The sequence below is a fragment of the Armigeres subalbatus genome, chromosome 2 (assembly GCF_024139115.2).
Source record: "Armigeres subalbatus isolate Guangzhou_Male chromosome 2, GZ_Asu_2, whole genome shotgun sequence".
NCBI lineage: Eukaryota > Metazoa > Arthropoda > Insecta > Diptera > Culicidae > Armigeres > Armigeres subalbatus.
The window spans coordinates 231,246,049-231,265,127 of record NC_085140.1 but is presented as its reverse complement, the minus strand read 5'-3'; the positions used below and the strand labels follow the sequence as shown (position 1 = coordinate 231,265,127).

At 42.0% G+C, this 19,079-nt stretch overlaps 2 protein-coding genes and 1 long non-coding RNA gene across 6 annotated transcripts in view; all 3 read left to right on the top strand.

Moving 5' to 3' along the window:
- Window positions 1-280: 280 nt before the first annotated feature.
- LOC134209617 (uncharacterized) lies at window positions 281-5,703 on the top strand. Its single transcript, XM_062685612.1, has 5 exons — window positions 281-301; window positions 2,599-2,742; window positions 2,959-3,714; window positions 3,757-4,524; window positions 4,591-5,703. Exons 1-5 carry the CDS (start codon window positions 281-283, stop codon window positions 5,701-5,703), a joined length of 2,802 nt encoding a protein of 933 aa, XP_062541596.1.
- A 1,828-nt stretch (window positions 5,704-7,531) lies between these two features.
- LOC134216007 (uncharacterized) lies at window positions 7,532-12,045 on the top strand. The gene is made up of 3 exons (XR_009980431.1): window positions 7,532-7,589; window positions 7,662-7,784; window positions 11,901-12,045. It is a non-coding gene; the product is annotated as an uncharacterized LOC134216007 (long non-coding RNA).
- A 1,879-nt stretch (window positions 12,046-13,924) lies between these two features.
- Window positions 13,925-19,079, top strand: part of LOC134211872 (uncharacterized) — a 52,091-nt gene continuing 46,936 nt past the window's right edge. For 2 of the 4 annotated variants that reach the window (XM_062689230.1, XM_062689227.1), the window contains exon 1: window positions 13,925-14,837. The gene's annotated coding sequence lies outside the window, so the exon portion shown is untranslated. The remainder of the gene's footprint in view (window positions 14,838-19,079) is intronic. The other 2 variants (XM_062689228.1, XM_062689229.1) reach the window with 2 other exon arrangements.

Sequence of the window (19,079 nt, the reverse complement as noted above, 5' to 3'; positions counted from 1 at the left end):
ACGGCCCCCCCGGCCCCCCCATAAATCCGGCCCTGCTAATACTTATGAACAATGTGAATCAAAAAGTGCATTAAATTAATAATATAACCTCGAATATAACAATCATGAGAATGAGATAACTTCTCTTGACATGTATCAGTTAATGCAATCAAGATATTTAAAGAAGTAAAAGAGATTTTTTTTGCTTGTTCGACTGCTGATACATGTCGTAGAAAATATCCTCTTATGCTACGTTTAGACAAGGCAAGTGAATTGAGCAAGTCGCTTGAATCGGACGCAAATGGAACGTGTAAACACCAAGGTAAACACCTTAATTCATTTCACTTGAATGAAAAGAAAGTTGAACATGTTCAACTTTTGGCAAGTCAATTGAATTCAACTGAGTTGTTCAATTCACTTGCCCTGTCAAAACGTATAGCATTATTCCGATAATGTTTTAATTCACTCACAGCAGACAGTTAATTTTCAAAACGGCTTATCTGCTTTGGAATTTTTTGGCTTTCTAAGTCTTATGTATTCAAAACGATGTGTTTTGTTTTCCCCGGCCTTTAATTTTGGCAGAGGCGTCGAGTCCGTATGTGCAACCTGTGCACTGCACAGGTGGCAATTTTATCTCCAACATTTAAACACTCGATAGATTTCTTGTCTTTATAATCCAAGGGCTTAGTGGGCTTCGTGGCCGTGCGGTTAGCGACGTTAATCGTCTAGACGCATGGGCTATGGAGCATGGGTTCGATTCTTGCCCCGGAAAGGAGGAAACTTTTCGTGATCGAAAATTTTTCCACCGGTCCACTGGGCGTTATGTGTTCTGTCCATTGTCTAGGTGTTAAGTGTTCAGTCTGTACGACCTCTGGTCGAAGACGGTGTTCCCTTGAGTGTTCCTGTTTTTCTTTTAATTATGTGCCTTTGGTGGATGCTTTATGCAAATTTGACAATTAGATACATAAACAGAAAATAGGATTTTTTAGGCGGCAAATAGGATTTTTATAGGCGGCAACCAAATTCTGCGATGAGGGCGCGTTGTATGTTTCTTTACGACCCACCCAGCGACACCACATGTTGTTCCAACACGGAACTTTCAGCCGAAAACGCTTTGCCATGCATTATACACGTATTATTTTTATGTGTGAATTATCTGCTCTCACCGCAATCGGCGATGTATAGGTAGTCAAAACGTTCTTCGCTTGCAGTACACGGTTTGGTGCCTATCGAGAACCGGTTCCATGCGCGACTCGGTGAAGAGAGCGCGATCGGAACAAAATCGAAAGAGAAGAGTAAAGCGCGCGTATTTCTGCTCCATGAAAGCGTTCCATGACGAAAGCTCCGCTTTGAATAAACACCGCGAAGCAAAAGCGCTTTTGACAGATAATTGATATTGAATGGGATGGCCCATTTACATATCCACTAAACCTGGCGACAATGTGTTACCCGAACTAGCGCGACATTAGCTCAACGAAAACAGAAATTGTCATCTGCTAATAAGCTTTGGTAATGATGATAGTAATTTTGAATTTGACGAACTATCACTTTTAAGCTTAGTTTAGTTTGAGTTAATTCAGAAAATTAGAAGTAGAACCAGTTAGATGCATAAACATAAGCATACATACAGTCGAGATTCGCTGGTTGGGATTTTAATACTTGGGTCCCTTTTTAGTTGGGCCTCCGCTGGTTGGGCCATGGCCTAACTAAAAAGCAACCTTACGTCAAAATTCAATGTAAACACGGAAAACGGGATTGGGCGTCACTGGACATCATTTGTGATGTTCAAGTCGAAATACACGTGTTCAAATGGCTGTCAGTTGACCCAACTAAAAAACCGAATTCGTTAGTTGGGCCGAGGTTGTGGCCCAACCAGCGAATCGGGACTGTATTGAGAAACGCGCTGGAAAATGAATCGTTTATCATTGCAGGTCCCTTCTATGTGTTTTTGTCGAAATATTAAAATAGTGCACAGGTTGCAGAATTGATCACGCGACACCTCTGGCTTAGCTTTAGTTTAGCTTTAGTTTAGCTTAGCTTTAGCTTAGCTTTAGCTTAGCTTTAGCTTAGCTTTAGCTTAGCTTTAGCTTAGCTTTAGCTTAGCTTTAGCTTAGCTTTTAGCTTTGTTTTTAAAGCTTAGTTTTTAGCTTAGCTTTTAATTAAGCTTTTAGTTGCTTTTTAGCTTTAGCTTAGCTTAGTTTTGCTTAAGCGAAGCTATTAAGCTTAGCTTAGCTTTAGTTTAGCTTTAGTTTAGCTTATGTTTAGCTTAGCTTTAGCCCTTTGCTAGGCTAGTTTTTAGCTTAGCGAAAGAAGTTTTTTAAGCTCTAGTTTTAGTTTAGCTTTTAGTCTAGTTTAGTTTGTTGCTTAGTTTTTAGCTTAGCTTTTAGTTAGCTTTTTGAGCTTAGAAGCTAGTTCCTTGTTTCCAGCACTGAAGCCCTAGCTTAGTTGTTCCTGTTCAGCTTACCTGTTCTGTTAGTTTTTGTCTGTTTTAGTTGAAGCGATGCACCTGCACCAGCCCACCCCACCAGCCCCAGCCCCACCCCACACCTGAAATTGCATCCCACCTGTTCCCCAGGCCCCTGCACCACCTGTTCCTGTCTGTTCCTGTTCCTGTTCCAGCCCCACCACCCTGTTCCCAGCCCCACCCTGAATCTGTTCCACCCTCTGTCTGAGCTCCTGTCTGTTCCCACCTCACCTGTTCCAGCTCCACCTGTTCAGTTCCTGTTCCCAGCTCCCCACCCCAGTTCCTGTCTGTGTCCCACTGTCAGTGTTCCACCCCACCTGTCTCCACCCTGTTCAGCCTCCTGTTCCCTGTTCCCAGCCCCACCCCCTGTTCCCACCCTGTCTCTGTCTGAACCTGTCCTGTTCCCAGTTCTCCCACCTCACCCTGTTCCAGCTCCAGCCCTGTTCTGAAATTCCTGTCTCACCTCAGTTCTGTCTGCACCTGTCTGCACCCCAGCCCGCTCCCCCTGTTCCCAGCCCTGTCTCACCCTGTCTCAGCTCCAGCCTCAGCTCCCACCAGCCCCACTCAGCCTCCAGCCTCAGCCTCCACCCCAGCTCCCAGCCCCACTCCACCAGCCTCCACCCCAGCCCAGCCTGTTCCAGCTGTTCCCACTCCCAGCTCTGTTCCCACTGTTCCAGCCCCAGCTCCCAGCTCCCAGCCCACCCCACCAGCTGTCCCTGTTCCAGCCCACCTGCCCCAGCTGTCTCCACCACCTGTTCCCACCCCCTGTTCACCAGCTCCCACCCCACCACCACCCTGTTCCCAGCCCTGTTCCTGTCTCACCCACCCTGAAATTCCCCACCAGCCCAGCCCCAGCCCCTGTTCCACCCCACCTGTTCACCTGTTCAGCCACCTGTTCACCAGCTCCCCACCCCACCCACCTGTTCCTGGTGTCTGTCTGTTCCCCAGCCCCACCAGCACCTGTCTGTTCCAGTTCCCCCTGTTCCAGCCCCACCCTGCCCCACTCCCTGTTCCAGCTCCTGTTCAGCCCTGTTCCACCTGTTCCTGTTCCTGTTCCACCCAGCCTCACCCCAGCCCAGCCTCCCACCCCAGCTCCTGCTCCACCCCTGTTCCTGTCTCACCCTGACTCCCACCCAGCCTCAGTTCCTGCACTCCCAGTTCACTCACCACCTCAGCCTCCCCAGCACTCACTCCTGTCTCCAGCCTCCCACTCCAGCCTCATCCTCCAGCCTCCACTCCCACCATCACGTCCCCAGTTCCCAGCCACTCCTGTTCCACCCTGAAATTGTTCCCACCACCTGTTCCACCACCAGGCCCAGCCCTGTGCCCCAATCCCAGTCTGTTCCCCAGGCCCCACCCTGTCTGTTCCAGTTCCACCTCAGTTCCCAGCCCACCCCAGCCCCACCCCTGTTCCACCCAGCCCCTGTTCCAGCCCCTGTTCACCCCACCTGTTCAGTCTGTCTGTTCCCCACCCACCCCAGTTCCAGCCCTGTCTCAACCCCACTCCAGCCCCTGAAATTCCCACCTGTTCCCAGCTCCCCAGCCCCAGCCCTGTTCCCCCAGCCCCCTGTTCCTGCCCACTGCTCCCACCTCTGTCTCTCACCCCTGAAATTCCAGCCCCCTGCACCAGCCCCACTCAGCTCCCACCACCCCACTCCCTGTTCCACCCCTCCCCACCTCTCCACCCCAGCCCTGTTCTGTTCTGGGCTCCCACTCCCAGCTCACCACCCATCTGTTCCTGTTCCAGCCTGTTCAGCCTCCACCAGGCACCAGCCCCCACTCCTGGCCCCAGCCTCAGCCTCAGCCCTGTTCCCAGCCTCCCAGCTCCAGCCTGTACTGCACCAGCCTCCCAGCCTCACCTCCAGCCTCCACTCCCAGCCTCACCTGCTCCCACCTCACTCAGCCTCAGCCTCCCCCCACTCCACCTGCTCTGTTTCCAGCCTTCCAGCCTCACCCTGTTCCCACCTGGGAAATCTCTGTCTCAGTTCCTGTTCCCACCCCACCTGTTCAGCCCCACCTGTTCCAGCTGCACCCCACCCCAGCCCTGTCTGTTCCCCACCCCCCACTCTGCCACCAGCCCTGTTCCACCCCTGTTCCCAGCCCCAGTCCCCTGTTCCTGTTCCTGTTCCTGTTCCTGTCTGTTCCAGCCACCTGTTCAGCCCCAGCCCAGCCCCACTGTTCCCCACCAGCCCCCTGTTAAACCATGCACCCCACCTGTTCCCACCACCTGTTCCCCACACCTGTTCCTGTCTCACCCCCACTCAGTTCCTGTCTCAGCCCCTGTCTGTTCCAGCCACCATCTGTTCAGTTCCTCACCCCATCTCCAGCCCTGCACCCAGTTCCCACCCCACCAGCTCCAGCTGTCTCATCTCCAGCCCCACCCCCACTCCAGCTCCCAGCCCACTCCACCAGCCTCACCTGATCCCCCACCCCTGTTCCTGTGCCTCAGCTCCCAGCTCCCAGCCCCAGCCCCACCTCAGCCTGTTCACCCCAGCCCGTCTCAGCTCACCATCCTCAGCCTCCAGCCTCAGCCTCATCTCAGCCTCACTCACCTCAGCCGTCTCAGCCTCCCAGGCCCAGCCACTCCAGCCTCACTCCCCAGCTCACCTCCACCTGTTCTGTTCAGCCTGTCTGTTCTGTTCCCACTCTACTCCAGTCCCAGCTCCCACCCTGTCCACTGTTCCTCTGTTCCACCCTCCAGCCCCCACCCCACTCCCACTCCCACCACCTGTGCTCCCCAGCCCACCCCACCCCTGTTCCCACCCCTGTTCCTGTCAGCTCCCACCCCAGCCCCAGTTCACCCCAGTCTGAGCACCCTGTTCCCCACCAGCCCCCTGTTCACCCCCACCAGCCCTGTCTCCAGCCCCACACCCTGTTCCCACCCACCTGTTCCTGTTCTGACCAGCTCCCCACCCACCTGTTCAGCCACCTGGCCATCCCTGCACACCCCAGCCCTGTTCAGCTCCCTGTTCCCAGCCCTGTTCCGAGTCTCTGTTCCCAGGCCACCCCAGCCCCAGTCTCCCCAGTCTCACGTCTCCCACCACCACCCCAGTCTCCCCAGCCCTGTTCCAGCTCCACCTGTTCCTGTTCCACCCTGTTCCCAGTCTCCTGCCCCAGCCCTGTTCCTCAGCTCCCCAGCCTCCACCCCACCTCAGCTCCCACCAGCCTCCACCACCTCAGTTCACCCCAGCCTCACCCTTGCCACTCCAGCCCTTGTTCACCAGCCTCACCAGCCTCCAGCCTCACTCAGCCTCAGTTGACCTCAGCCTGTTTTCACCAGCTTAGTTTTTACTTAGCTTTAGCTTAGCTTTAGCTTGAGCTATTGTTTAGCTTAGCTTAGCTTTAGCTTTCATAGCCTTTAGCTTAGCTTTAGCTTAGCTTTAGCTTAGCTTTAGCTTAGCTTTAGCTTAGCTTTAGCTTAGCTTTAGCTTAGCTTTAGCTTAGCTTTAGCTTAGCTTTAGCTTAGCTTTAGCTTAGCTTTAGCTTGGCTTTAGCTTAGCTTTAGCTTAGCTTTTTATATCAGCGTACTTTTTATTATGATAGTCGATTGTGCATTTGGATGTTTTGGAATGTTTGCCTTGAAAAAAATGTAATCAAATAGTCAATCAACCAAGCAATCAACGCTATTCTTCTTATCCTTCATCCTGGAACTTGGCCTGATTTTTTAACTTAGCGTTCTATTTGGCATCTTCATAGTTATTTATTGAAAGCTTTTCTATGCTTGCCATTGCATAAGTATGTATCATGAGTGGCAATTTAGTGCAATGGATGCATGCCCAGGGAACCGAGAATATTTCACACTCATTATGGGAAGTGAAGACATAATTATACCAGGCATTGAAAAAAAATCAGATCATGAGTAAAAATTGGCTAAATTCATGCCAACTCGATGCTCTACTGCGCCTAATCGCTGATGCTTTCTAGATCGTTGAAATTTGGCGTTCGTTGATTCAATGTTTAAAGATCTTCATCGCTCACCAATGCGAGACAACTGAGCGAGGCAAATCACTTTGGTAACCTAACAATGAGTCTTATTTCCACACGCTGTTAGAAAAATCTTTTCAGACATTATGAAAATTAAGTCCGCTATGAGAATTGAACTCTGATACACTGCATGGGAGGTTTTGATACTTTCTCTGCACCATCCCAGCAACTTGAAAGCAGAGTGAATAAAGCAGAACACCTGATGTGCTTTGGTTTCATTCTAGTAGAGCAAGCGTATAGCACAAATACTCCAGTCGTAGCTTCCCTGGATACCATACCAAGTTTGGCTTGGCCAACTCTGTTGCTCGTTGTTTACGCTGCAAGGATCGCTCATAATCGTTGATTGGTATCCATCTGAGCAATGCTGTTCACTCACTGGCATAGGATGCAATGATTGAATTAGATCAATGCTCGTCCGCTTCACTCAAGCTTTCAATGCCTGAATTATACCTTTAAATTTCATCCCAGCAAAATGTCTTATCGAATTTCTCCCACAAAAATTTGGAAGAAATTTGAATTCCCGTTTTCTTTTTCATCTGTCAATTTTTTTCCCATTCTTTTGTCGGAATTCCAAAATAAGAATATTTTGAAAATCACTTCGAGAATTTCTTTTCATACGAAAGATTTTTTGACCGGAATTCGGCTGCTCTGATCAAAAATGGTTATAAAAAATCAATTAAAAAATGTTTTATTTTCCAATATGTAATGCTCAAACATGTACTCACCGATTACGATATCCTCCATTCCGTTCCATTCCCCGGTAATGAACAATTCACTACCGGGGAATGGAACGGAATGGAGGACCCGCATAGAAATAAATCGTACGCTAAATGATCAGTATCATAAGCTTTCCATTCCCTTTGTAATCATCATTATTTGTACGATACATATACAATTATAAGATAAATATATTTTCCGATATAATCATACACAATTATTGGCAAATTATACATGTTATAGTAATGATTACTAGAATGGGAAATGAAAAATAATATGCAAGGAAAAAATCATACCTGATATAATTTGGGTAGTTATTCACACCCGACCGCATAAAAAGAATTTTTATTTTCAGTGTTAGTGACATTTCCGCTGACGGCGTTGATTGCCGGAAATTTTTTTTAAGTCGTTGGTGAGCCAAAAAACAAAAAAGACTAAAATGCAAGTAAGTTAATTTTTATTAAATAAAACGGAAAGTGAATTTATTTTTGTTCCTCCCATTTTTGTTTATTCACAGAATCCACTACACGGGAAAACAGATGCATGCCACCTTGGGCACTGGTGTTACGCCACTCCATACAGCGCTGGCGGAATAAGCAAAGCGGCTGAATCGACTAATAAAATGGATATGCTTGAGATGGTAATAATCTTTTGTGATGCTCCTTTCAATATATTCTGTGTAACACGGCGAATAACGTTGTTTGAGACCTTTGAGACCGTCGATCCAATGATTGAACGGTATTGCGATAGACCAGGCCTGCCCAACGTACGGCCCGCGGGCCGGATGCGGCCCGCGCTTGACTTTTATGCGGCCCGCGACGAGTTTGAGAAAAAAAACTCCAATCCGGCCCGATGGATTTTTTGTTCGCCCCACAATGTGCAAAAGTGATGATTGTGTACAGATATCGAAACAAGCTGAGTGGTTTTCCCCTAGTGTTCTAATTCCTACCGTACGAAATGTACAATTTCGTTTTTTAATAGTTTTTATCATTGCCGTTAATAATGATGATGCTCAAGTATAATTTCCAATTAAAATGAGAATATAAATAATAATTCACTTTGCTTTTAGTCAATCAGTAAATTCTTCGTACAAATTATGAAGCATTGTTGTGCAAAGCTGCAAACCCCTTTTTTAAAGAGAAAATATTAATTTTGTTAGATTCTCTAGATACACTGCGTGGCTGTTGTAATGTTCCCAAATTGGAAAAAGGCAAGAAACGTTACCCCATTATAAAAAGGCCATTCATTGTATGCACAAAGTCATTCAGTTACTAGCTGTCTTATGGCACAGATCGCGAAGAATAAACAAGTAGAAAACGAAACAAAAGAAGTTGTCTCCCAAACAGCTCTTTTCAGAGCTACAAGTTTATTTTCTTCTCCGAGAATAAATTATCGACAATCAGCCGAAGGAATCGTTCAATTGCCCGCGGTATTCGGACGCAAAACTGGCCGTCCAGCAAGGATTCTTTATCCGAAAATTTGCCTTCGTCACTCGAGTGCTCGTGGCCAGACAGAATGGCAACGTCAAGTAATCTCAGAAAACGAAAAGTTGATAATGAACACCGTGTTTTCAATGAAGAATGGCAGGATAAATATTTTTTCACACAATTGAAAGGGAAGCCGATTTGCTTGATATGCTCGGAAAGTGTTGCTGTCCTGAAGGAGTACAACTTGAAACGTCATTATGAATCCAAGCATTCATCAAAATTCGACATTTTCACCGGACCAAAAAGGAAGCATAAGTTGGAGGAGCTTAGGTGGTAAGGTTATCACCCATATTCTTGTTTACATTCGGTAGCCCATTCGAACGAAAAGTGATGCGCATTCTCGTTTACGCCATCAAAATCAAAAAGTAAAATGATTCGAACGAATCACATTCGTTCGAAAATATCGTTCGTCCGTAAACAAGAATATGGTGCTTTTTGCGTTACCGCAATTGTTACACATTTTGTTATTATTATTTGAATAGCGGATTGATACAGCAGCAAACATTTTTCGCACGTGCAAATACGGAAGCGGAGAATGCAGTTCGTGCCAGCTTTGCCGTAAGTAAAATTTTGGCCAAAAAAATGAAACCATTTCAAGATGGGGAAATGATCAAAGAGTGTATAGGCTCCGTCAGACGTTGCAAGCAAATCACTCGTGCGAGCGAATGATTTCTGAGAGCACTCGCAATTGCAGTCACACGTAGCAATTTTTTACTTTAAGCAAATGACAGATTTGCTCTCATGCAAATATAAACAAAAACGAAAAACTTGTTTTTTGGCCACAAAATCTAATTCCATTCCTATTTTTGCAGTGCAACACTGCCACCTGAAAACGTTTTCACTTTTGCGAGCGAAAAATTTGCTAGTGCTGCACTAAATTTTTTTTAACGCTTAGCAGTCACACATTGCAAGCGAGCGTTTGCTTACGAGTTGTCATTTGTTTGCATGCAATCACTTTCAGTGTAGTCAGACAGGAAATTTTTTGACAGTTGTCACTTTCTGCGAGCAAAATGCTCGTTGCGAGTGATTTGCTTGCAACGTCTGACGGCACCTTATCTCTGCTGTTGTTGATATAATGTGCCCAAAGGAAAAGGCGGCCATTAATAAGATCAGTTTGTCACGGAATACTGTCACAAGAAGGGTTAAGGCTCTCGCTGATGACTTGAAGACGACGCTACATGCAAAGTGCTCCCGCTTCGCATACTATTCGCTTGCGATCGATGAAAGTACTGACGTAAAAAATACGGCACAGCTTGCTGTTTTCGTAAGAGGTATTGATGCCAGTTTTGAAATCACGGAAGAGCTCGCAGCCTTGATTCCAATGAAGGGTACAACAACCGGGAAAGACCTGATGGAAGCAGTAAAGTCGTGTGTAAAGAATCTTGGATTGTCTATCGATAAATTGAGTGGTCTTGCAACTGACGGGGCTCCTTCAATGGTTGGGAAGAATAACGGTGTTGTAACATTGATGAGGAAGGAAAAGCAGGCACAAGGGTATGGAGATATTGTTCCAGCACACTGCATCATTCACCAGGAAAATCTTTGTGCTAAAACGATCAATTTCCCGGATGTTATGTCAGTAGTCGTAAAGACAATCAACTTCATCAAAGCCCGAGGGCTCAACCATCGCCAATTTCAGTCGTTTTTGGCAGAAATGGCATCAGAATACGGTGATTTATTGTATTATTCGGAAGTTCGTTGGTTGAGTCGTGGTGCTATGCTTGAAAGGTTTTATTATCTTCGTAAGGAAATTGCGGTATTCCTACAGGAGAAAGAGAGGCCGATTTCTGAAATCAATGATCCTGAATGGATTAGTGATTTGGCTTTTCTGGTAGACATCACTAAGCACCTAAATGAGTTGAACACCAAACTGCAAGGCAAGGACCAGCATGTTGGGCTGTTGTTTTCTCACATCAAAGCCTTCGAAACAAAATTGATGCTGTGGCACACCCAAATGATTGCTGGCAACTTTGCTCACTTCCCTCATCTGGCTGAAAACAGTCCTGCAAAATCCGAAAAATATTCTGGTAGAATAAAAACTCTACAACAGGAATTTGCCAGCCGCTTCGCAGATTTTCGGAAACATTCCACAGACATTTCTATTTTTGCAACACCCTTCACTGTCGATATCCACACTATTCCTGAGGAATTTCAAATGGAAATTATCGAGCTTCAGTGTAATGACGTACTTAAAGCTAAATTTCAAGAAGAGACGCTCATCAATTTCTACCGCGACCATATGAATGAAGAAAACTATCCTATTCTCCGCCAGCACGCAAAGAAGATGTTCTCACTATTTGGCAGTACATATCTGTGCGAGCAACTCTTCTCAAGAATGAAGATGATAAAAAGTGATTGCCGGTCTTCCTTGTCAGACGAAAACCTGGAATCATGTTTGCGGGTTTCGGTAACAGGCTCGGAAATCAATATGAATCGAGTGTTGGAGAACAGTAAACAATATCAGGTTTCTCATTGAATTTTTGGATTTTCTATGAACTGTAATAAATATTTTTTTTTAATATGTAAAGATTCTTTTGATTTATTCCAGAAAAAGTTAAAAAATATGGAAATATTGAAGAAGTAAAATACAATACCAGCAGGCGTGCGTTGATCGAAAAAGTTCTTCCTCGGGAATGTGTTTTAAACAATTAGCACCCTTCACCGCCCCCCTCGTTGCTTCCGGCCCGTCGCCTCGACTGAATATCATTAAATGGCCCGTGATTCGAAAAGGTTGGGCAGGCCTGCGATAGACCATGCCACGGAACCGAATGTCTGATGAAAACACTCCCAAAAATATGCGGCTGAAACACCGGTATGCGGTATGACCAATCATAATAATCTTTCAATTATTGGACCGATTGGCGGGATTTGGTACCTAGATGTTATGCCTACCTACGTTCTGTTCATGATCTTTTATGTCGTGAATAAACAGTACTCTCTATGTATTTGGCGTGAAACCAAGCTTGGAACAAACCTTAGAACAAATGAGTGCTAAGTCCCCTACGAAATGCAGTGGAACGACGACGGAAATGGCAAGATCTGTCAAATCTTACCACTTCCGTCGCAGTTCTGTTACATTGCGTTTAGGACATTAGGAACTGGTATCCTGCAGAGTAGTCAGCAGAGGAGGATACTGCCGAGTTTTATGGTTCATACAAAATGTATTTCAAGAAGAAGCGTTGGGATTCAAAATTGCAAAATACATATCATAGTGCACAAGAAAAGCACCACATTAATAAGTAGATTAATTGTTTTAATATAATTCACAGGTGGAGTATCCAGCTTGGAAATGGCGGAGATCAAACGTCCCTGTATTTTAAAATGATAATAGTTCCAACAAAAATATGGATGATGTGACAACTATGTAAAAAACTATGTAAGACAATAAATGCAATATAATAGCAATAATAGCAACTTTCCTGTGTTGGCTTAATTTTAAGACTATTGAAAGCCACCCAAATCTAAATATTGTCCTATATTGTGGTTTGTAAAATAGTATACATATTATAATATAGTTATCATATAATTGAATAATTATCGCACAGCGTTTAATTTGGATGAATAGCTTAATCATCAAAAAATCATACTATTCATCGTCTTTATTGTATATAATCAAACCCCAAATGATCGAACGAAACAAAAATGAAGATAAACTAATGATTCATGGTAAAATTCCTTCGCAAAAATGCATGGAAAAGTTGGTGTTTCTGAATGGTAACGATACTTAACAACCCATTCGATGTATCATCCAAAAGCTAAATATTTCAAGGGTTATCTTAAATATCATTCGTGGTATAATTAACGTACAGTATTTCATATGATTCCTCAAATAATTCAACTTTAATTTTCTATACTCAAAAAACGATTACTAGAAAAATAGTTGAATAATTCCATTTTATTCGGGGATATCGTGATCGGTAAGTACAATTTTGGAACAGTAAACTGAGTAAATACTTTATGTACAATTTTCAATAGCGCAACTCTATTACGCCGTTTTGTACGCATCGGCGAAGCAAACATGCCGGATTTGCCACATATGGCCTTTCAAATCCTGCCTTAAGCCGGAAGCAGACAGTTGTTACCGTAATGCGTAAGTGGAAAAGCAAGTTGATCCATATATGTTATAACTTTATTGGGGGGTGTATTGAAGTTTTTTGAAGCTATTTCTAAAACAAATCTAATACATTTCAATTCATGCGTTTTAATTCGCAATAATAATCATTAGGCGATAACAATACTTCCGCCTTACCAACAAGCATTTGTTTACTTTGCTCGATAGGTAGACGGTTCGACAGTTCAATAGGTAGATTTGGCTTCACTCTTTGCGTAACTCTATATATAATAGACTCTGCGTTTGACAAGAGCCAACATCTTTAAGTTTCCCATTGTTCGACAATCCGATTCTGTAAACAAAACACCATTCTGAATTGTTTTTTTTTAAATGAACGTAATAATAATCATTTTTCGAGAACTTGTGCGAAAGTATGAATGCGAGGTGTATTTCAACAAAAATATTGATGCCTTTAAAATTTTCATATTGCAAAAAATCATGATATTTAAAACATATTTTTGAAGGCAGGTTCTCGACGACTACGATTACGCCTCCATATCAAATTAATCGATGATTTTAATGCTGGCATCAGAAACATGGCCGCTTCGCAGACCGAAAACGACATAAATAATTTTCTGTTCAAAATAGCTTTTTAATTTTTCTCCGTGGACAACCACCAATACACATAACAATGAGTTTGTGGAGTAACCTCACTCGTTTTAAAAGTCCTTTGAACAACGTAAACGTATGCGTTTTGTTTACATTTTATTTATGATCATAGCTCTCTACAAACAGCCCACCCACCCACTTTCCGATGAACGACCATGGACCACCTAACCAGCTATGTTGTTTATTAGTAAACATTACTGACTGCTGTTCGGCTCATTCTCTTTCTTCTCTCTTTCCAAAAATCACTCATCTCTCAAACATCTTCACACTAAAGTTCGACCAACAATAACAAAACAGTATTTTGGTTGCACAGTCGAAATATGGCTTTTAAAATCTCATGAACAATCAGATGCCAGGATTTTCAAAATGCATGAGATTTTCTCTAAAATAAGAAATATTTCCAATTTTTGTAATATGAAAATCATAAGAGTGAGGGTATAGTCATAATTTATGTGACTGTTATGCATATAGCGTGTTGATTATCTTTACCGTGTTCAAAGTAACTCAAATTGAGTTACCCTTCATTGGAGGTTTGATTGTGGTTCTGCCTTTTCAACATCATTCATGAGCAAGTGTTCGTTCTGAACGGTTCGGTAGTGCAAGAGCGAGTGTTTGTCGACGCAATTAAATCATGGAATAATAAATTAAAGTGTAATTAATAGCAGTGAATCATTGTTGGAGACAGATGTCCTAAAAGCTAATGAACAAAAGTGACAAATATGCTGGATTTATTGCTTTTGCGAATTTCAGCTTTGAGCAAATAAAAGAACTGCCCTCTCAAGTGAAAAGAGGAAGTACCTACTTCTCATTCCAGACGTCTGCCATCAGTGAATTTGCCTTCAAGGTGCGTTTCTGGTGTCGACTGTCGAATATGATATCGTAAAAGAGAATACAGCTGTGTGAGTGCATAGTGGATCTTGTGGTGGCGGCAGTGGTCGTCGTCGTCGTCGCGCCTTGTGAACTGGTGTGAAGAAGCTGTCTTCAAAGCCGCCTGCTATGTTCCGTTGCCTGGCACTGGCAGCACATGAGATAGATGAGTGAAAAAAATCAATCAAATAAATCTTCATTAATTATGGTGTTACGTTTCCTTTCTCTCTTACTGGGCTAGTTTCAGTATGCCTTATGTGTAGCAGCGGCAAAGCAAGCTTTGGGAACAAACAAGCGTAACGAGAAAAAGTCTCACGTCACGTTCGCATATAAATACTTCTCAAGAAAAAATAAAATACGAAACCCAAGGGTTAGGAAATATATGTAGGTAGTTAGCATTTGCCACTGCAAAGAAGAATATAGCAATTGCAATCTAAAGGTGGTAAAATTCCGGAAATAGTGCTGCATATTAAATAAAAACATAAATTCTGATCAAATCTAACTTCGAAGTATCTTGTATAGTAGACTCATGGTTTGCTGTGGTGTGGTGTGTGTAAATGTGTATTTAAAATTACTGTGCATCAACTATTGAGTAACGAGAGAAACAAAGTGGCAGACGGTGAGTACCTTCAAAAAGTCTAAACAACATTATTACTTTAATTTTCTATGGTAATATGTTTATCAATGTTCAATATGTTATATTTTTGCCTCTTTTCCGTCTTCACAACGCAAAATCAAATATGGTGGACAGCTATCGATTTTCCATTAAATTTCTCTTTTGCTAGGAAAAAAAACGAAAAGAACATAAAATATTGTTCTTTAATGATATGCAATTTAAAACTTCCACCCCTTGGGTACCTATGCTCGAACAATTCCGCTTATAGGATCTCTCTTTTCTGCGTTTCAATACTGCTGTTGCCTCTATCACTATACGTGTATGTTTGCACAGTAGAGTCAAAACTGAGAAAAAAGGTCAGAAATTATGTCTATTGGAATTTGAATTCTGAAAATTAAAAGTTCTTTTATAATATGTATTTCCATGCCCTGAAAATAAGATCTGTACCTACAAAATCACATAAAATTTCAAATTACAATAATGTTATTGTTATTGGACATATTCACACCTACTTTTCTTTCTAACCTATCGAACAAAAGTAAACAAAACAAAATTTTAATAGAAAACTAGTCGAACCAGCCCGATCTCGCTCGGGATTTTTTCGGCCGAATTGTCAATCCTGTATTCGATTGCTGCGTAGAACTGTAGATCGATTTCAGTTAGAGTTTGATGGCTTTCTTCAGAAATCATGTAAACGTTGCATTTTGATGTTGTTCCAACTTTCCCAATAATTTTGACAAAGTTGTACCGAAAGGCTATATGATTGCTCCAAAAAAGAACTTTTGGTAGAAGGCCCGGAGACCCATAGTGTTATATACCGGTCAAGTGTTATATACCGACGAACTGAGGTGATGTCTGTATTTGTATGTGCATGTGTACAATTTTTGTAGACACACTTTTGGAAGTTAGCATTATCCGTTTCTCTCGCAACAAGTTGCATTCGACGGGGAATGCGGTCTCATTGTTTGCTATTAAAAATTGGCTCGATCGGACATTGCATTTAAGAATTATTGAAAAATCATAGTTTTTCCCAAAGGTCCTCTTGAAAAAAAAAATCAAAACCGATTTTTTTTTTCAAAAATGGTTGCAATGCATTCTAATCAATGGAAAAACATGCAAAATGATCGAAAAAATGTGAAAATCACATGAACAATGCACATAAATACACGAATACATACATAAATACGTCACTTTAACATTTATGGGAAATCGGTGCGAACTATCTTAAAGTAATCCAAAACTGCAGTTCCGTCAAATATGCACTGTGAAAAATCAAACAATATGAAGTGACTTATCAGCAGCATACCGATGTATATGTAATTTCAACATTTTTTTTACTGGAAATTTCAATGATGCGAAGGTCTCATATTACGTGTCATGCATTGATGCATGCCAGTGAAAAAAAAAACTTTTTAATTAAATTAATTGCTTAATTTTGGCTTAATTTTAGATAGGTCAAAATTGCACTTTAAGGAGATAGGGGCCCTTTTTAGCCGTACAGTAAGATGCGCGGCTACAAAGCAAGACCATGCTGAGGGTGGCTGGATTCGATTCCCGGTGCCGGTCTAGGCAATTTTCGGATTGGAAATTGTATCGACTTCCCTGGGCATACGTATCATCGTGTTAGCCTCATGATATACGAATGCAGAAATGGTAACTTGGCTTAGAAACCTCACAGTTAATAACTGTGGAAGTGCTTAATGAACACTAAGCAGCGAGGCTCTGTCCCAGTGAGGGATGTAATGCCAACGTGGAATAAGAAGAAGAAGGAGATAGATTCAGTTATTTCCATCAATTTTCATTTACATATTTTCGTTCATGAATTGCAGTAGTTTTTGAAAAAACAAATCGATTTTGAATAACACTATAGGTCTCCGAGTCTTCTATCAAAAGTTCGGTTTTGGAGTGATCCTATTTTACGTATACTTAGTATACTGCCGTTGTACGCATGCTTGTACCAAATTAAAAAAACGACAAATGAGAAAATGGCATTTGAAATTGAACACTAATTTTCATTGCTGGCGTATAACCATAATGCAATATAAGATTATTACATCACAGAACCATTCAGAAGACTTCATTTAATTGAAATCATTCTTATTTTTCACTCACAAATAGAATGTGCGACAACGATCATGAAAATAGTTTGGCGGGACAGTTATGCCGAGAAATAGAGCACTTGTTTTATGCATGATTTCGTGAATGACTACTGCGATTGACTTATGTCTCCACATGCTTTATCTACGGAAGTGAACCTTCCACGTGGTTGAAGTGATTATGTCGCTTAGAATGAGTATTGTATAAATTGCTAAGATTGCAAGATGAACAGAAAATGCTATTTCAATGTGTGTTGCTCCATAAAATAACAGTATCCGCCTTAATGATGAATTTAATCACCGCGAGACAATTATGCGTAAAAGTTAAGTAATGGGACAAATAGACTTAATGTTGTTTTCAATGATTTTCCGAACAAAGTTCGAAATCTGTTAGAGTTTTCAAAAAATATACATCAAAATAGACTGATCTATAGTGAAAAGTCAAAATCCACAAAAACTAACATGGGACAACTATGCGTAGAAGGGCAGTAGGAGAAAGGCAAAAAATTCGAAACATGGAACATGGTAAAAAAAAGTGCGAATTGATGGAAATAATAGAATCTATCTCCGTAAAGTAATATTCTGATTTTTCTAATGTGTTTTTCTTGTTACATTTCAAAATCCACGAGAATACTTGGTGAATTATTCGTTTTTTTTTTGTTTAACTGTAAGGTAGATGTATCAATCTCAATGTCCTTTGACACTTGCATTTTCTCAGTACATATAATGAGTTGTTTTAGCCAAATTTCACACAAATGTTTCTAGTGTTAACCCATTCTATTGGATGTCCTAAAAAGAATGGATACGAGCAAAAGAGAGAGAGAGCAAGAAGAGTCATTTTTCCATTTTATGACACTCATATTTTTCCAACTCCAAAAGTGGATGTCCATCGCACAACCAGGCATCTGTGTTCGGAGCCAGTGGCTATCTTTTGAGCATTCGAAGGAAACAACCAGCTGTAAACGGGATGGCAAAACGAGTGAAAATTTATGATTATTTGATCAGTGTTTTATTTTTTAATTTATGTAAATAATTTTTATTGCATGCTCAGTGTCCTGCTAGCTCGCTCTTACCCTTAGCCTCAAAGCACGGCTTACTCGTGCACGACAAAGAAGAGAGAAGCTTTTATATGTGAACATTCTCCCAGTTCGTAACGAATCCCACTGTGTTGTGAACATTCCGGTCGGGTTCGCATCAGAGATGCATGTGAGCGAGAGGATTATTAATTCGTTTATCAAACACCACCACACAAATATGTTAGAGGTCTGTGGCGATGGTTTGTGATACACATTTTATTTCCTATTTGAATAGTTATCTAACTACAAATTAAAAATCCATTTTAACCTTAAACTTGCATTTAATTTAACAGTAAAATATTCTCAAGCATAACTCAAATGTACGTAGCAAATAGAAAGTAACCTTCCTTGGCCTGAATAAAAGTTTTGTACTAGCAGGCCATAGTTTTTGATAAAACACAAATTACTTATCCTTGTAAAATGGATTGTAGAGCCTTATAAAGCAAGATCTGAAATTGGTAAAAAACGGAATCTACCGCTCGAGTTATGCATAAATTTCTGTTTCAATTGTATTAGCTCTCAAATCATCACAAAAATATTTCGTTTTCCTTCAAAACCTCCACATTCCAAATTTGGTTCAATATGCTTGAATTAGGCAGAAATGCCCGTTTCATTTGTATGAAAGCCTTCCCCGGCCCTACTTACCGAAAAACAATAATCGCAATCAAAAAAATTCTAAAACTCGTGGGCTTTGTGGCCGTGCGGTTAGCCACGTCAATCGTCTAGACGCATGTGCTGTGGAGTGTGGGTTCGATTCGGTAAGGAGAAAACTTTTCGTAAAGCGAAAATTTCTCCATTGATCCACTGAGTGTTGTGTAAATGTCCTGTACGTTGTCTGATGCTAGATGTTAAGTGTACAGTCTATGCGACCTCTGGTCGAGGACGGTGACCCTGCCTTTTTTTGTTTTTAGAACATTCGAAACCAGAAGTGACATTTCCTTAATCTCAATAATCTAAAAATATGAAATTGTTAGAAAAATGGGTCAAGTATGAGACACCTTATAGTTGAAGTTAAAACGGTCATACCTGTCAAGATACAAAAATGTAAGGTTGGATAGAATAGTGTATTTTTT